At 38.5% G+C, this 20,045-nt stretch overlaps 1 protein-coding gene across 3 annotated transcripts in view; it reads left to right on the forward strand.

The window, feature by feature from the left end:
• The window catches only part of NIPBL (NIPBL cohesin loading factor), a 153,091-nt gene that overhangs the window by 71,824 nt on the left and 61,222 nt on the right, over positions 1 to 20,045 (forward strand). For 2 of the 3 annotated variants that reach the window (XM_054986281.1, XM_054986280.1), the window contains exons 9-10: positions 10,553 to 11,185; positions 16,152 to 17,654. In XM_054986281.1, the coding sequence (XP_054842256.1) occupies positions 10,553 to 11,185; positions 16,152 to 17,654 (2,136 nt within the window). The remainder of the gene's footprint in view (positions 1 to 10,552; positions 11,186 to 16,151; positions 17,655 to 20,045) is intronic. The other variant, XM_054986282.1, reaches the window with a different exon arrangement.

A 20,045-nucleotide genomic window follows, 5' to 3' on the forward strand; every position in this document is an offset into this window, starting at 1 on the left:
CATTAAAACCTGTTCAGCATTTGAAGTGATACCATCAGAATTATCAATATATTTTTTTAGAACACATTGTTCCACATGGAAGGTTAAACTGTATTGGCAGCACATTTAAACATTTAGCGTAATTTAAATTGTGTTTAGCATATTTTAAATGCACAATTACATCTTAGTTATCCGAAGTACCATAAAATAAAATGATGATGTGTTATCTAATGGGACCTATCCCCTTAAATGTCTATGTAATCGTGAATAAAATTGCAATTTATGGTTTTAGTAAGGAAGCTGCCAAATTAACTTCAGTACCTCTTGTAGGGCTGGATTCTGCTAGCTTTTTTGGCCAAGAAGGACGGATTTAATTCCGCCCCCCCCCTTCCCTGCAGCCTAATCTCACAAGCTCCATGATCCTTGGCATAGCCTTTTCTGTGATGAAAAGGTCCCCCTTTTCCCTCTTGCATCACCAGAAAAGCTGGTCTGACCCTTCCCTGTATCTCTTAAAAACTTGTAATCTATGATTACAAGACCACAGGCCACGTGTTGTGCCCTGCCGTTTATTTGATAATCCCTGTTTGTGTTTTGTAGTTCTAAGGAAACAATGCAAACAGGAGATTTATTGAGGTCCTGGTGGGCTTGCATGATGGTCACCTGTTTTTCAAGGCTGCTGTACAGGGTTTAGTAATGAAGAAACACTATATTGCAGTTCCTCCAGAACCGATCGATGATCCTAAACAATGGCCCTCACAAATAGTAGTTCTGATTCAATCAGCATGGCCCTAAGTTCCAATGTCAATGAACATCAGAAGATTGAAAAGTATTTCTAATGAGATGTGTTTTGAAAAGCACTTGTCATCCTTGTGCTGTAAAATCAATAAATAGGGAAGCAGCTATATGGAAACATTGGATTCCACCCCCTTGTAATAGCATAAATTCTTCAGTCGCATCTGTGGAGAAGTGTATTTCTCACAACTCACCAAGTTATGAATGGTCTTTGATCTATTATAAACTGTCATTGTGGAAAAAGTTTTAAGATTCTCAAGTCTTCAGATGAACCAAACACTGTGTTTAGTAACATTTATATATGCAATTTTTGCTGTCTATTGTAATGAATTTGAATGTGTGGCAAGCTGGTGTCAAATATATACTGAGGCAGTAGACTGCTGAAATTGCCATTCTTCCATATGAAGATGCTGTTAATTAGAAGCACAGTTTTAATCTTTCCAGTAGTGGTGCAGCTTCTGAGTTTTGTAACAAGAATAGATGCTTATTTGCATCATTATCTGAAGTAGGTGGCAGCAACAATTTAAATAAAATGTATTTTTATAGAGTTTCTTTTTTAAAAAATTATCATTTTTATCCAGAAAATTGTTCTCCAAAAAAAGGGTTTTGCATTACTTGTGGAAGCCAGACAGGTTTGGGTTTTGAGCCTTTGAGTAAAGAGTGTTGGGGAAAACGTCCTGAGGAGCCAATACCAAGAATGTTTCTCGTCTTGCTCCCCCCCCCCGGCCACTTGTTGTGTTTGTTACACGGAGAAGCTATTTAGAAGCTACTGTCAGCTGACCAGAGGCATGAAGGGATGCATGGACATATGGAGGAAGGCAGTTCCTAACATATATTAAATATAATTACAAACGTAATACATATGAATAAAAGTGTTATATAATTTAATCAAACTATACAAAAATATGATTAAAAACAGTAACAGTGTGATTCAACATATTAGTACCATAATCTTATATATTCAAAGAGACAATTTCCAAATATATTTATTGATTTGATTTGATTTGATTTATACCCCGCCCTCCCCACAAATGGTCTCAGGGCAGCTCACATCATCCATAAAATACAATAAATTAATCATCATCTATAAAATCAATAGCAATCTTAAAACAGTCATTAAAATAATCCAGGTGCCTTATACATAGGCTACTTTAGATAAATAATCAGAAACCTGCAATATAGCATATGGGCAGAGCACATGGCCGAGGGCAGTCACAGAAGAGGTGGTAGTCTTAGATGGAGTGAGAGGGGACACCCGTTCAGCCAAAGGCCCGGTGGAACACCTCCATTTTACAGGCCCTGCGGAACTATAGTAGATCCCGCAGGGCCCGAATCTTCTGCGGAAGAGCATTCCACCAGGCTGGGGCCAGGGCAGGAAAAGCCCTTGATCTGGTTGAGGCCAGACAGATGTGCTCGGACCGAGATCACCAGGAGTTGCTTGTCTGCTGAGCGCAACACCCTGCAGGGGACGTAATGGGAGAGGTGATCCTGCAGGTATGCTGGTCCCAGTCCATGAAGGGCTTTAAACATTATGATTAAGACCGGGTCTGGAACTCCACTGGAAGCCAGTGCAGCTGGCACAGCACTGCACTGTGCCATATATCTCCATAGGTATAGACACTAGGCATGTTTCAGCCCAGGGATCTTCTTCCGTGGTATATTTTCATACAAAGAACTCCATCACAATAACTAATTAATACAAAGTCCTAACCCTGCACAGAATGAACCTGAAGGGAGGAAGAAATTTATATAATTATTGTATAGATGTTATTTTGTGGGGAACAAAACTAATTAAAAGCATAAAATACATAAAACGTATAGTAAATCACTGGAGCAAATGCTTTCATGAAAAAATTTACAAGTGCAGTGTGGGCACCATGTCAGGATGAAAGTTTTTTTACATTTGCCCATAGATCTGAAATGCACATGACAGATAGCTCTTTTAAATTGGGTACATTTTCTAAACATATTTTGAATTTAGATTTAAATGGCACTATCTTATTATTTATTTAAAACATTTATATGCTGCCTTTGCACCCAAATAGAGTCTTCAAAGTGGCAGACTTCAGACACTGGAACATTTAAAATGTTAAAACAATATTTAAAATGCATATATAAATATTTAACAGTAGAATAAAAACATCTAGACATATGAACATAGCCAGGAGGAAGGGCCAGTAAGAGTATTGGGGGTATGCACTGGGGGTATGCCAAATGAAACAGAATGCTTCACCCCCTAAATTAGCTAATCACCGTAACTTTTATTTATTTATAGTCTACCTTTCTCACTGAGACTCAAGGTAGATGATACAGTGTGAGTCAATACAGTCAATTTCAAAGTCATTTCAATAAAGGTGTAATAGGATATATACATGCAAATTTGCAAAGAATTTAAAACCACCAGGAATCCAATACAGAGTTGAAGAAACGCTGAAACACAGCATAAGCAGTTCTAAGACTGACATATTAAGCAATATAGGAAATATCCAGTAGAATCATACTTAGAACAATAGTAGTAAAGTTTATTATTCTTCCCTGAATTGATCTGTTTGAGATCACTTCCTTACAGTACAGCCCTCTTATTTGAATAAAAAACCCTCTTGAATAATTCAGTTTTGCATGGTTTGTGGAAGGCTGGAAGAGTGGGAGCTTTCCTGACCTGTAAGGTAAGGGCCCCCACAGAGAATGCACATGTATGGGAAGCTGTACCATAAAAATATTACTCTTACCTTGTCAGATCTCCAAATACTATACTGGCATGAGAGTACATTATCATTAAGGTCATTAGTTTTCTTTTTTTTACTCATAATAAAATTAATACAATTTCAGTTTGATGGTGTACCTGGAGAACAGTGTAATCTGCCAGATTTCAAAAATGTATGCTTTAGACTGGATGAGTTACAGATTTTTTTAAAAAATGTTGATCTGGAAGGTTTAAAAAATTGTGCACCCCAAATATACTAATTATTCCTTGTGTGAGGTATTTTGGTGTATATCAAAGAGGGCATTGAATCAGATAAACATGTACTTACCAACAGAAGTGATATGAGTGGAAATACTGGGCCCTAAGGATTACTTAAAATTGGGGGGTTACTATTGCCCTCCTGATCAAGCCCCTTTGGCTGCTATTGAGAAGGAGAAGAAAATAAGGGAAGTGACTAAAGCAGATAATGTTGTGATACTGGGTGACTTAAACTGTCCACACATTGACTGATTAAACATGTGCTCAAATTGTACTGTAGAAATGAGGTCATCATGAATGACTGCATTGGAACAGAAACCAACTAGAAGGGTGGTGGTCTTGGACCTGGTTTTGAGCAAAGCTCAAGATCTGATGAGGGATATAGATAACGTAGCGCCAGTTGCCAACAGTGACCACAATGCTATTAAGTTCAGCATTCATATCAAGTGGCCCTTGAAGTCCAAAGCAGTAACATTTGATTTCAGAAGGAGTTACTTACAAAAATGAAGGGATTAGTTAGAAGGAAACTGAAAGGGAGACAACTGAGAGTCAAACTTCTAGATGATGCTTGAAAACTATTTTAAACCACACTAATTGAAGCCCTGATAGAAAGCATTCCCCAGATAAGGAAAAGCACTGACAAAGATGTAGTTAATACGTCAGGGAAACCAGAAAAAAGTTAAAAAAAACATTTAAAAATTGGAAGGAATGCTCAAATGAGGAAAACAGAAAGGGAGCATAGGATCTAGCAAAAGAAGTGTAAGTTAAAAATTATGTGAGAAGAAAATTTTTGAGGAGTGGATTGCTAAAAGCATCAAGACAAACAATAAACATTTTTTCCATAGCAGGAAACTGGCCAGAATAAAAGGATTGCTAAAGGAAGATGGGGAGATGGCAGAGAATCCCAGTGAATTCTTTCAATCTGTAGTCACTGTGGAAAGTGTGGGGCATGTACCCAGGCCCCAGCCACAATTTTCAGGAAAGGAATCTGAAGAACTGAGTCAAATTGAGGTGACAAGAGTTGATGTTTTAGATCTACTGGAGAAATTTAAAATCAGTGACTCTCCAGGTCTTGATGGCATACACCTGACAGTTCTTAGGAAAATCAAATGTGAGATTGTAAATCTACAAATCCATATATGATCACTAAAATCAGCCACTTTACCAGAAGACTAGAGTGTAGCAAATTAGTCACACAGATTTTTAAAAATGGGTCCAGAGAGGAACCAGGAGATTACAGGCCAGCTAGCCTAATGTCTGTTCCAGGCAAATTAGTAGAAACTGTAATCAGAAAGAATTATATACATAGAGGAACAAAGCCTGCTGAGGGAAAATCAGCATGGCTTTTGCAAAGGGAAGTCCTGCCTCACCAGCCTTTTGGTGTTTTCTGATCATGTGACCTGGTAGACATTGTATACTTGGTGTATCAAAAGGCTTTTGACAAGATACCTTATCAAAGACTTCTGAGTAAGCGTAGCAGTTGGTGGGATAAAAGGACAGACCCTCTTACGGATTAAAAATTAGTTAAAGACAGGAAGCCAAGAGTAGGAATAAGTGGACACTCCTCTGAATGGAGGGAAGTAATGGAGTCCCACAAGGATCGGTATTGGGGCTTCTGCTATTCAGTTTGTTCATAAATGATCTGGACCTGGGTGTGAGTAGTGTCATGGCCAAATTTGCAGATGATGCAAAATTATTTAGGATGGTGAAAAACAAGGCAGGCTGTGAAAAGCTCCAGGAGGATCCCCAAACTGGATGTATGGGGCAGCGATGTGACAAATTAAGTTCATTGTAGGTAAGTGTACGTTGATGCTCTTCGGAACAAAATAACCCTACTTCAAGTACATGCTAATGGGTTCTGAACTAAGACTGAGAGGGAAAGAGAACTTGGAGTTGATGCTGTAGATTATTAGGAAAGGGGTTGAAAATGAAACAGCCAATATCATAATGTCCCTGAATAGATCTATGGTACAGTCTCATTTGGAATATTGTTCGTAGTACAACAAGAATATTGCTGAACTGGAAAAAGTGCAGAAGAGGGCAACCAAGATGATTAATGGGTTGGAGCACCTTTCCTGTGAAGAGAGGCTGAAGTGTTTGGGACTTCTGAGTTTAGGAAAGAAATGACTGAACTGACTAAGTGGGGCATGATGAAGATTTCTAAAATTAAGCACAGGGTAGAGAGAGTGAAGAGAGAAATTTTCCCCCCACTTCAAAAATACTGGAACTCGGGGGCCATCCAGTGAAACTAATGGGGCAGTAGATTTAGGATGACAAAAGGAAATACTTCTTTACATGAGTTATTAAAATGTGGACTTTGGTGCCAGATAATGTAATGGTGGCCACAAGCATAGACAGCTTTAAAATAATAATAACATTCAGATTCATGGCAGGCAGGTCTATCAGTGACCACTAGCCATGGTGACTAAAGGCACCGCATTCAGGAGCAGTAAATTCCTGGATACCAAAATAATGCCAGGAGGCAACATCAGAAGAAGGCTTGGCATCTATGCTCTGTTGTTAGCCCTCCATAATAACTAGTTGGCCACTGTGTGAGACAGGATACTGGATTAGATGGATCGCTGATCCAGTTGAGCAGGACTTTATGTTCTTTTCAAGTTTGCATTCTGTCAAAAAATCACAAATGTTCCAGGGGTATACCATGACTGGCTTGGAATCAATAAATTGCATATCAATAAAGTTCCAAGGGGGTTCAAAATTTTGAACAAGAGGTTCAAAATTTCCACTTAAAACACTGGTTTACGTGCATGGTGAACCACTTGGAATGGTTAGCCTAAAGATTAATGGCCATCGTTTACGCATTCAAAAGTGCTAAAAGCTGCCCTGTCTGCTGTAATGGACTAGTTATCAGGTAAGTGAGATCCAAGTGAGAGACAGATGGAATAAAGGAAAATGTTGGTTCAGCTGATGCATTTATGTTGGAAAGCATTGTGGATTGCACTTTTCTGTGAGGGTGATTCAGCACACTTGAACCATGAACCATTCTGCATCTGCAGTTGCATGGAGAAAAAGATTCAGTGTTCCAGCTCTATGTGGTATTTGAACCTGTATGAAGTACGTTGCCCTAAAACTGAGGTTGAATACAAAGTTTTATATTCTGTTGAAGCTGGATCATAAGTATGAAGTTTGTACATAGCAAAACTTGTAATCTTCTGTGATTTCTAGAATGATGGAAATGTTTCTTTTAGTGAAATTACCAAGCATGTAGTAAAGATTGTATAGGGATTGCACTTTTTCAAGTGCTAGTTTCATTAACTGTTGATGAAGAGAATGATAAGGAAGGTTTCTGGCAATAAAAATTAAGGGAGAGTCCTGAATTGAAGGCTGAACTTAAGTCCAAGGCCTTGGTTTCTTTTTATCACATTTTCTATAGCAGATAAATTCCTAACCGATGGACCTGATGTATTACCCCTCCCCCCTTTGTACAATTAAATTTTGCTGTTAGATATTCCTCTGCATATGAAGTCTTCAGGTATTAATACCGGGTATTTTGTTATACTTTTTCTTCAAGATATTCAAGAGATAGTTCTATGATTCAAGAAGGCAGTAAAATAGCTAGCAGCAATATAGCTAAACAATATAGGGACCGTCCATGCCGCTTTTTGAACAACATATTCATTGGAACATCTTGGTAACAAGCTCGTGTGATGAGTGATTCCTCAAAGCAAAATCAACATAGAATAAAGACCTGTTCATGCAGAAAACCTGACAAGTTTTGGACTCTAGAATTCAGTTGGATGAAACATCCTTTGATCTTGGATTCATTTCTGGATGCTAGGTGAGGGCTTGATGGGTCCCTTCCATTTCCGGCTAAAAGGGGAAAGAAAAATGAAGGCACTATCCAGAGTGAACCATTTCTTCAGTTGGTGGAAATAGCTCATGTAGTGCATGTACCATGTTGCCAATCTTTTATGGATGAGGAAGGGAACCAGGCATCACAAGGAAGTTGAATTCAACGGTAGAGACCACAGAATGTCTCAGTAGAGATGAAGGAGCATCATCTTAAGAGAAGATACATTAGTACTTACATGCCTGTTGGGAAAGAGTAGGGGAAAAGACGTCTGTATATCAAAAGTGCTATAGAGTTATTACTTGTCTAGAGGAACGCCTGTTGATGAAGCAGTAAATCTTTCCAACTTTGAATTGTTCCTGTACCTGAAAGTTGCTGATACCAAACAAGCTGAAACTCCTTGTAGTTGGATGTGTTGAATGGCTTACCGTGAAGGTGAGGGCCAAGAAGCAAACCAGAGTTCATAAGAAAAAGTTCCTACTCACAAGAGAGTCAGATTCTGTGTGAAATATACCTAGCTAAGGATAAATCCATCATAGAAGTTTTCAGGTATATCATCATGCCTGGTGAAATATCTGGAAAAAGAGACTCTTGCATCTTTCTAAAGCATATTTAATATGTTAGCTGATGCCTGGTCAGCAAGCCTTGTCTACAGTCATCTGCAAAAGAAGAAGAGACTGCCTATAATCATCCCAGATTGAGTTTACATACACTTTTTTAATGGAAGGGAAGTAGTACCCTCCACTACTAGCCTTTTTCTAACATCATTAGATGGAACCAAAACAGGCTATGTTACTGAACATACTTTCTAGGCAGGTTAACTGCACTGAAAGCATTTTGATTTTATTATCTTTGAAAATTTCTGAGAAAGGGAATACATTGATTTCACCTTGTTCGGTTGCTGAACTGCTCCTACTTCAAAGTGGTGCAGTGATGAGGATCCCTAATAAAGAGAATTGTTTCCTGGGAATGAATTCACTTGCCATTTCAGTGCTGTCACATGATGTGTTCCCCCTTTAACTTTTGCTAAATGTTCCTGACAGTCTAAGTAATCATGACCCTAATATATTTTTTTAAAAAAACAAACCTCAAAGATGCAGAACAAAAATAAAATGTAACTGGTGATTCATAAATGTTAACAGAAAATAGCGTCGTCCCCCAAGGGCCAGTCTAAAATTAATTTTAGGCATTTTCCTTTGAGAAGACAGACATTTTGATATAATAGTAATGTCAGAATTAAACAACTGCCAAACTGTCTTTGTTTAGAATGAGTGATCAGTGTGGATAAAACCTATGACTCTGAAATTCTGAGTCTCCAGTCTCCACATTCTGAGTCTCCAAAGGAATTGCCCATTTACTATGCTGGTGTCTAAAGAAGCAAACATATCCCTAGCACATAAAATCTTCGAGAGATTTGGAATGATGTAAGAATCAGAATGAGAATGCTCCAGATGTTCATATTTCGCGCAAAATTAGAGCCCAGTTGCACCTTAAAGACCAACAAGATTTTCAGAGTATAAGCTCTTGAGAGTCAAAGTTCTTTTGGTCAGGTATCAGATGAAGGGAGTGTTGACTCTTGAAAGCTTATACCCTAAAAATCTTGGTCTTTAAGGGGCTACTGGACTCTAAACTTGCTGTTTACTGCAGACCAACATGACTGTCCATGTGAAACATATTTCATGCAGGAACAAACTATTGTAAAGTATCTCAAAGATGCAGGGATAGGGAAATGGCAGGACAGTTAAGACAACTGACAATGTAAAAAGCAATGAGAGGCAACCCTCTCCTTTGAATGTGAATTCTCTTCAATTTGATTTCTGATCTTATCACATTTCCTTTTTAAATTATTACTTAAATACATTTTTGTTGTAGAATGACTTCTGCTAGCTTTTTTGCAGAACACATTCTTACCTGTATTGGATTGTTCAGATGGTGATGAATATTTGGATGTCATGTTAAACTTTCTCATGCTTATCATGCAAATTCTTGATTAAGGTACTTTATTAGCTGAAAATACAGTAGCATGTTGTGAGAATTTGCCTTCCTCTCCTTTCTAGCTAAGTGGAAGAGCCTGCTTTTTGTTATATTTAATGTGAGTCTCCTAGACACTTGTTAGGACTGAACCGTGACTCGTGCTCAGTTAATATGACACAAGCAAACTGTTAATGATAGGCACAAATCTGATGAATTTTGGACTCATCTGCTCCCTTGCTCCTCGGTGAGAAGGTGCATTATATTACTGGCAGGATGTAATATATTACTGGCAAGCGTTCTGCCTATTCTTGTGAAAGGTATTGGTAGAGGTTAAAACATGTTAGATGGGTGGAAGTGTTCTAAACAATAGTATAAATGTAATGTCATGGCAAAAATACTTCCAGCTACCTATAAGTAAAAAATGTTTCCAGCTGTATAAAGTGTACAAGATTTGTGCAGTTAATCTATCTAAGGGGCTGGAAATTGATGAAAGCAGATGATTTGATTTTCTTTTAGAGAACAAGATCATTTTCTTCTTGCAAATGAAGTATTCCTCAATTAATTTGTGTTTTGATTTTTTTCAAATCTCAGAACAGGGAATTTCTGTGATACTGTATGTGTGTATTGTAGTGTTGTTTGCTTGTCTGATACTCACCTTTATGGGGTTTTATCTCTGGATTCTAGTAGACTCTGGTATGCCCTGGGCTTGGTGGGCTTTTAATTAATTAATAGCTTTCCCTAGTTGAAGCCCTGGCCTGTTATAAATGCATGATGTCAAAATAGTTGCCATCTCTTTTTAGAGTGATACCTTTCTTGCTAGATACGGATTGCCAAATTGATGAGAGGCTATTGCCGCTACTATAGCTCTGTATTAATGAGGATTATGAGCTATCCCTTGGAACTTTAATTTTTTTCACTTTTGTATGTGCAAATATCTGTAAAAATACAAATGATTAATAAAGATTATTTTTAGTGTGCTTTTATAAAAATGTGAACCAACATAACTGTTCAGTTTTTCTGAATTATTGTTCTAGGATCAAGACCACCATTAATACTTCAATCTCAGCCTCCACCTTACTCATCACCTAGAGATGTTCCCCCAGACATATTATTAGATTCTCCAGAAAGAAAGCAAAAGAAACAAAAGAAAATGAAGTTAGGCAAGGATGAAAAAGACCAGACTGAAAAGGCTGCAATGTATGATATCATTAGCTCTCCATCCAAGGACTCTACTAAACTTACGTTAAGACTCACTCGTGTAAGATCTTCAGATATGGACCAGCAGGACGATATGCTTTCTGGTTTGGAAAACAGTAATGTTTCGGAAGGGGATATTTCTTTTAATGTTCAGTATCCAGGACAGACTTCTAAAACACCCGTTACTCCACAGGATATTAATCGCCCACTAAATGCTGCTCAGTGTTTGCCGCAGCATGAACAAACCGCATTCCTTCAGGCACAACAAGTGCCTGTTTTACAACCGAACACTTCAGTTTCTGCGAAACAACCTCAAAATCCCTTGGTACAGACGCATCAACAGGTTTCACAACATGGAACTATAACACCGTATGATGAAGTAGAATTGGATGCTTTGGCTGAAATTGAACGGATAGAACGTGAATCAGCTATTGAAAGGGAACGATTTTCAAAAGAAGTGCAAGACAAAGGTAAAAATATTGCATACGTGTGCTAATATACATTTTTCTCAAAGGTGCCCTTGAAAGTGAACCATTTATTTCGTAATACAAGATCACTTACAATTTCTAAAAGTCTAGAGAATCCAACTGTAGTGTGACTTGCTGCTTTTGGTTTATGAGAAATGTAAGTTGCAGTCATATGTACAGTTAAATTTAGTAACAATTCCAAATAAATAGGAGGTAGGATAGGACTGATAGAGATGCAAGTTACTAAGGATTTTAACAATAGAGCAAGTAATAGTTGAATGTACTTAAAGTTATAGTATTAGAGTAATATTTAAATGTTTGAAGAGCAACTATTTGCAATATGCGCTGTATAATTCTTCAGTAAATAGATCTAGAAATGCCTGTTGCTTCTTTAGTATCTGAGTAGCCTGGTTATATTTTATTGTTGATGTGCTTTTGGCTACATTTCCATGTCATTGGTTTTATAGATATAGGGAAAGATAACTCACTTAACATACAAACATTTTTAGACATGACAGTTTGAGTGAATGATTCTCCCAAATTTTCTTGAACCTCAACTTCTCCATTGAAGACTCATTGTGAACGTTGCTGGTACTGTTGTCCAATTTGTATTTTGTATAAACAACTCAGTGGTTCACTTTCTCAACTATATTTGTAAGTAAATAGTAATATATGCAACGTAATTATTGTCTACTTTTTAAGTCCAAGTCAAACTTTGCTTCATTTATAAGAAAAGGCATAGTGTGTGTTGTTAGAATGTTTTTTAAAAATTAATTTTCTTCTGCTTGTAGGTCAGTTTCATAAACTTAATTTTGGGTCCAGCTCAAATGCGTCTTTGTGTTTTTCTGGCTAGAAGGATCCTGCTTTTTATATTGCTTTTGCTGCTGCCATACCATAACTTGTGTTGCTACACAGCGCAAGTATCATGGTTGACATGACTGATTATTTGCTGGACCCCGTATGCTAGTGGGAAGTGCATTATGTCTGACCGGATAATGAAGCTCCTGAAATTATGGTTGTAAGGAGCAGTGCGGACTGGGGGAGAGAGCAGGTGGGTGCTGCTTGTGATAGGGATTAGTGATTGACCTGAATTAAGGCAGAGGGAAGTAACTGAGTGGCCTCAAGTGCCTCAGGCAGGAGGGAAATGCGTAGAATTGCTGTGCATCCACCAGAGGGAAAGCCTTGGTGCTCCTTCTTGATGCTACAATCAATGTGGTGAGCAGCTGAAGACCTGCTGCCAGGTGAGATGCCTCAGTGTTGCTTAGGCATGATGGCAGTCCGACTACTGCTTCAGCATGTGCAGAGATAGTGTATTTTTCTCCTTCTGTGGAACTAGTACTTCTACTAAAGAACCATATTAAAAGATGCTCCTTGTAAATATCCTTCTAGGTAGGTAAGGTTTATTGCATTAGGACAAAGGCCGTTACAAACTAAATATCCTTCTAGCTGGATGCATTGTGCGTTCAGTTTCATGTTTTTAGAAAGACATTATCTTAGCAGTGGTATATGAAATAGTGGTGAATTGTCTTCTGAAATCTCTGGATTGGTTCCCACTCACCCCCAATTTCAAGAAGAACAACTTCTGTTTGATTATTGGGAAAGGGTGTCTGTGGCTTCCGTGGATTTCCCCTGTAGCCTCAGTGCCGCCACCCCCCTCCCAGCAAACCACCTCATTCCTGAAGGACTTTTCCTGTAGGAGCAGCTTTTGCTACAACCACAGGAAGGAAATGAAGAATCCCCATTCTGGAAGCATAACTCTGCTTGTGATCATCGGGATTCTACCATTCTATCTTAAACTTTTATTATAATGGTTAAATACAGAAATGCATCTTCTGAATAGCAAGTACGGCTTTTTTGGTAGATTACAGTTCTTACTCCTTTGAGGGTCTGGATTCTTAGAATGTGGGATCAAAAAACCCTTTTGTAACCTTTTAATCAAGCTTTTAGAAGTAATTTAGAAGTACATAAAGAAAACTTACATTTTAATTAAATATAAATAATATTGGACCTAATTGTTCTATTTGTCACCAAGAAAGTAGGTTTAGTAGCCTTAGAGAACAAACTTTCTGCATGGCAGAAGCAAATGGTATATGGAAACATGGGCTGGAAGAAAGTTAATGTAAGATTGTAAGCAGTTGATTGAAAAACTGTGTAAAAAAAAAAAGAGTATGTTATCTAACATCAAACCGAACAGGTATCAGCGTTTTGCATAAGTTAGTGAGGTCACTGCTGCTGTTCAGTACATTTATTAATCATCTCAGTCAAGGGGTGGACAGCAAATCTACCAAGTTTGGGAATGTTGTAAAACTTGAAGAATATATACAGTTTCTAATAGGTTGAAGTTCAAAATTATCTTAGACTGGAGGGCTTTAAAAGAAATACAGCATGGCTGAAAATACATCTGGGAGAAAAAATATGTGAATCTACACTAGAAATAACTGACTAGATAGTATCACTTCAGCATAAGACTGAGGTAATAGGAGGTCACAGAGCAAGGGTGAGTCAGTGTTGATACAAGGCTAGTCCCAATTTTGGGTGTATTAACAGTAACATATTTCCAGGATGCTCAACGTAAGTATGCTCTTGTGTACAACAATGGTTAAGACTGCGTCTGGAGTTTTGTGATTCCTCATTCACTGCAGTTAGAAGAAGCAATAGGTTCCACTTACTAAAGTATAGATTTATATTAAACACCAGGAAAAGCTATAAACTGCATTCAGAAATTGCAAGTTTTGTTTAAGATACTTCATACAAGCAGAGGTCTCCACATTTTGCCCTTCCCTTCGTACAAAAAGTTATAGACTTGAAGTATACTCAAGCTTTTTTTTTAAAACGAAGTGTCAATTTCAAATTTCTGCAGTAGTTGCCACGCGTTTTACTCACATGTATGGAATTACTAAATATTTCCAATCTGCCCTATTTTTTGTGCAATATGCATATATTTAAGTGACTAAAGGGGACTAGCCATGTTACTTTTGTGTTACAGTATTGTCAGTGTTGTTTTGGCCTTTTTAAAATTTGTGGGATTCCCAAAACTTTTATTTTCCCAGCAATGTGTATGATTGATTCGATCACATAGAATCCTTTGTGGTTCAAAGAGAACTGCTAGATGATATCTTTATCACTCACTATTATCTGATATGGACATTTGTTATATACAGTTAAAAACTTCTGTCCTTTCTAATTAGATTACTAGACTGTATTTCAGAATATGTTTAAGGTTGTGTCAGTATATTAAAATGTGCTTTATTAGCTTACTAACATTAAATATTTTCTTATGATCAGCTGTTGGTATGGAGTGCTAGTACTTTACTATTGGTAGTACAACTTTTTACCATTTGGGGATCCAAACACACACATACTGGGAAGACAATAATATTATGAATGAGTTTGTGTCCGTGCGTGCATGCCAGATATACTCAAATTGTGACCCACCAAGCTGAATGCAAGCTGTCAGCAGTTTTTTTTAAACTATCAGGGACTGAGAAACCAGAGACGGGTGGCGTGAGTACCTGGCAAGCAACAATACAGACTTTATGACTGAATTCAGATTAGTAGATTACAAGTGGTGTGTCCTATTCTATATACCAGTTTTTTACAGTCAATGATAAATATTATGAACGAAAATTAAACACATTTTTTTATATGGAACATGAATCTAAATCAGTGTGCTTTAAATATTTACATTCAATGTAAGGAGCTTTGCTAACCTGAAATCAGATTTCTTTCTTTCATATTACTACACGCTCACTTGTTGAAAACCATTATTAATCACAGTGGGATTAGGCAGGGGATTGAGAAAGCACCAATCAGCAGGCCATTGCTCATTAGTCATTACCCTTGCTAAAGGCTGTACAGCCCTTTCCAGTAATGTATGTTGGAAGTGGGGAGGTTCCTATAGACCTATGCCTTCTCTGTCCCTCTCCCCTTCATTAAACCAGTGTGGCATGCCTATCTGCCAGCGAGTAAGACATGTTATTGCCTTCTTTAGGGCTTGAATTTTCTTCTCACTTAAGTCTCTGTAATATTCTGTACCAGATTTTGCACAATTACATGTTGCTGTTGTCTCCTGGCTTATATTTATCAAATGGTCTTCAATCCTTCCTTTATCTCCATTCCCATCTCTTTAAAATCACCTGTATGGTTGTGTTGAAACTGAACTGCATTTATCAGCATACTGAATTAACCTTTTCACACAAAATTATTAAACAAAACTATTTGCCTGTAAGGGGGAAACTGTTGCTGATCCATTGTGGGCTATAGCAGGGAGGTATTTTCTGTGCTCTTTGCATCCTGCCTTCAAGACTGTATAGAAAGTGGCTTCATTTAAGCTTTGAACTAGAGTGTTGCATCTCTGGTTAGTGCTTTAACCTTCATTTCACAAATATTGGAACTGTAATTATGATGTAGTTATTTTTATATTAGATTGGATCTAGTCAGCTTTGCTGCTTGGTCTCACCCAGTTCTCCTCCTTACAACAGTCCCTGTCCTGCAAGACTTTTGTTGATGCAGGTTCCAAGATCTATACCATAGCTATTTTGGTTGGTTCTCTTCTTACCAATGGAACAGCTGGTTGGATCTAACCCATTGCCATTACAAAATTAACCAACATGAAGCTGTGGCATTCAGATCAAGATAATCTGACAGATACTGAAAGTTTCCATGTAAGATGTTACACAGTGTTGCCCATCTGTGTGTTTACACAGAACAATCCATCATATTTATTTCTAAAGGATGAGACCATTGGGAAATGCTTGATTGCTCTCCCTGGTTGTAGAAGCTTCACACCAGAATACTTTCCAAATGCAGCTGGCTCAAAACTGTAGTGTTATACTTTGTCGCTATCTGTAGCAATGAATTCTGAATCAGCCTGTGAACCCGCTAAGATGTACATATTTTTTCATGTGTGATGTTATGTTAATTCACGCACATGATGAACACTTTAACTCATTCTCCCTTTGATCTGCAGATAAGCCTTTGAAGAAACGAAAGCAAGATTCCTATCCGCAGGAGGCTGGAGGTGCTACTGGAGGAAACAAACCAGCTTCTCAGGAGACAGGTTCTGCGGGAAATGGGTCAAGGCCAGCCTTGATGGTTAGTATTGATCTTCAGCAAGCAGGACGGGCAGATTCTCAGGCAGCTGTAACTCAGGATTCAGATATCATCAAAAAGCCTGAAGAGACAAAGCAGTGTAATGATGGTTCTGTGTTCGTTTCCCAAGAGGACGTCGGAGTACTTAAACTAAAATCTGAGAACCATCCTGAAACCCCTAGGAAAAAATCAGAATCTGAAGGTTTAAAGGTGGAAATACAGCACAATGAGAACAAACCAGCAGAAGTGCAGCAAAATGAGAGTAAACGGATAGAAACGAAACACAGTGAAAGCAAACAGACAGAAATTAAACATGAAAACAAACACGAAAGTAGGCAAACGGATGTAAAACAAAACGAGGGCAAGCAAAATAATGGCAAGCAGGAAATAAGACAGAGACCTGAGACTCCAAAGCAGAAAAATGAAGTGAGGCCAGATACTCCAAAACAGAAAAATGAAGGCAGACCAGAAACCCCAAAGCAGAGGAATGAAGGCAGGCCAGAAACCCCAAAACACAGGCATGAAAACAGGCGGGATTCTGGTAAATCCTCTTCAGAAAAGAAGTCTGATTTATCTAAACATAAAATGGACATGAAATCTGATCCTTCCAGGGTGAAATCTGAAAGGTCTGATGCATTAAAACAGAGGCAAGATGGACGTTCAGTTTCTGACTCCTTAAGGCGTGATCATGATAACCTTAAACAAAAATCTGAGGACCGGGGTGAATCGGACAGATGTAGAGATTCATCAAAGTTAAGAAGGCCTGAGTATTTGAGGTCTTCAAGTAAGAATGAGCATGACTCTAAGTATGTCATTAAATCTGATAACACAAAAGCTGAAAGACTAGAAAGAAAACACAGACATGCGTCTGGTGAGTCCCGGGATAGGCTGCCTTCTGGGGATCAGAGATCAAGACCTGACAGTCCTCGTATTAAACAAGAAAGTAAAAGTGATAGTAGTAGATTAAGAGCGGACAGACCAGGTTTTAAATCACCCAACAGTAAAGATGAACGAAGGACAGATGGTAATAAGAGCAAAATGGATAGTAATAAAGCACATACTGACAGCAAAGCGGAATTTCCCAGTTATTTGTTGGGGGGAAGATCTGGGGCTTTGAAACACTTTATCATTCCAAAAATAAAGCGGGATAAAGATGGCAATGTCATGCATGATGCAAGGAAATCGGAAATTAAGGGTGAACCAAAGGACAAAGTAGAGAAGATTGGGCTAGTGGAGGATCTAAATAAAGGAGCTAAACCAGTTGTTGTTCTGCAGAAGCTTTCTTTGGATGATGTACAAAAATTTATTAAGGACAGAGAAGACAAATCTAGGAGCTCTTGTTTCAAATCTAACAAGAACAAGTCATCCAGACCAAACAAAGGTAAGACTTATTCAAACTTTTATCCATTATGTTTAGTGTCTTGTGTTGATAGGATTGCTCTCCTGATTTGGGTAGGGGAAAAAAGAATCAACTTCCTTTTTCAAACTTCATATTTGTTGCGTTGGTACTGGATGGTGATTGTAATGATTAAAATAAATTGTACTTTACAAATTGGTTAGGACTTCTCTGCACTTGAAAGTTTGTGCTTTGTGGTAATTGTATCAGATTTTTTAACCTCATTCTTCATGGTCACCATGCAAAAATGTTCCTTCTAATAGCAAGCTGACAAGCCCTCATCTGTGAAATAGGGAGGAACATGATGGTTCATTAACATGCTGTAACAATTGATCAGGCTTTATGATCTTGGAAGATGGATTCTCCCTCGCCACTATGCTTTGGAGGTGCTTTGAGTTAATCCACAGGACAGATCGTCCACTGGGATGTTCATGACCCCTTCTGAGTGTGGGGCTTATGGGAGCCTGATTTTGATCTTCTGTACTTTGGAGACGCATCCAAGGGCATCTGAAGCTCAGCGCATAGAGACAAAGCCCCTCCCGTGACTTGTGAGAAGGACGGAGTTGTGTCAGCTATACAGCTTGAATGGCTGTATCTCCATATAAGATGTACATGAAAAATATATGTACTTCATTAATTAATTGTCACTGTGTGATTGAACTCTGTATCATGCTGTATTTAACAATGACTTGCATGTAATTCAGAGCGGGCTTTGCTTTGAGACATAAGTTCAAGTATATGAGTAACAGATCTGTTCTTCATACTATGTTGTATGCGTAAACTAAATGCATACTATCTTTGAGCATTTCGTCCCACTATAGAATAGGGCCTAGGTTCATACAGGTGTGTTGTTGGGTATCTTAAAGGGTTGCACTCATCCAACAATGTATGAAACACTTTTTAAAGTGTACTGCTTCCCCATGCACACGTGACACAATCAGTTTTTTAAAAACTTCTGGCTGTGGACAGTTATTTTAAAAAACAGAGGTCAAAGCACTGAACTGAAATTCTGGATTAGCAGTGTATTCTTCAAAACAATTTGGGTTGGTTTTTCTAAAAGTGCATAATTTCATTTTTCTGAAACTTTAGGAGTGTTAATACGATTCTTGAGTCTGCTTCAGACACAGTTTTCCAGTTTGGAAATTTTGAAACCTAAACATCATGCTCTTAAAATAATACTGTTACCCAGTGGGAAAGTCTCCTTGTGAGTTGGGGGAGTTAGCGTGCAAGGAGAGGCAGTGAGAGGGGGTAATTTTGGGATCTCCACCAGTGTATATGAGGATTATCCCAGCTAGAAAACTCTTGCGATGTCCAGACAGACGGATTTTTATTGAAAATAACAAAGATCAACAGCATACAAAACACACATCGCACACACTCAGAGCTAACTGGAAAGCAGTGGTGAAAGTTGGCTAGAGTGTAAGGGATTGGGTGATAGTTGGCATCCTGGAGAGAGAGTGTCAAGTGACCAGCGAGTTAAGGTGGAGGAGCTTGAACATAGGTTCGGGGGTGGATGCTGGATCCAAAGACATGCTTACAGCTATGGCAGAGAGGAAGTCCAATTATACTGTGGAACTTACCCAGGGGCAAGATTGCATCATCTGCCCCCAAACCAAAGACTCCATGATTGTTCCTGAGGTGGGACAAAGGATTGAGAAGTTTTCTCTGGGGTGAGACAATAAACATTTGAACTGTCTCTAAGGTGAGACAGTGACTTGGGAAACTGTCTCTGGGGCGGGACAAAAGATTCGGAGGATTTGATAAGGTCTTCCCGGGAGGAACTAAAGTTACCAATAATGATTGATGACCCACAAAGTATGAATGGGTGAGGCTATCAGCTCCAGAGTTGCCTGTGTATAGGGAAGTGGTTAAGGAAAGATCGATAGGATGTGTTGTGATTGTCAGGAACTCCGGGAAGGCCCTATTGTATCAGGATTAGAGATGGGACCGGAAAAATGGTGGTTCGTTGCGGTTTGTTTTTCATCATGTTTTACCACCAACCAGCATGAAATTGCCTGGTTTGCAAACTGGCTTGTTTGGTTTGTGAAAATGTCATTTCAGAATAGGGTAGACCTGACCTCCAGAGTTCAGAGACCAGGTCTTCCCATTGAAGAAGAATGGCCCTTTAAAGGTTAATGGGCTGATGCACTGCAGACCAGCTGGGGGATGGTTTGGATGCTCCTCTCTGCCCCTCCTGCCTCCCTGAAGCCCTCTGCAAATTCTAAGAGATAAATTATTGTTACTCCCGGAGTTCCAGGAATGGTTTGGATCATTAAATGGCAAGCAGAGTGAGAAGAGAATGAAATAAAAGAGTACACATATAAGATGGGCTTGGATCCAAACTAGTGTTTCTGTGGCTGCAAGATTTTGGCCCAT

Source organism: Eublepharis macularius, chromosome 8 (assembly GCF_028583425.1).
Source record: "Eublepharis macularius isolate TG4126 chromosome 8, MPM_Emac_v1.0, whole genome shotgun sequence".
In the NCBI taxonomy this organism is placed as follows: domain Eukaryota; kingdom Metazoa; phylum Chordata; class Lepidosauria; order Squamata; family Eublepharidae; genus Eublepharis; species Eublepharis macularius.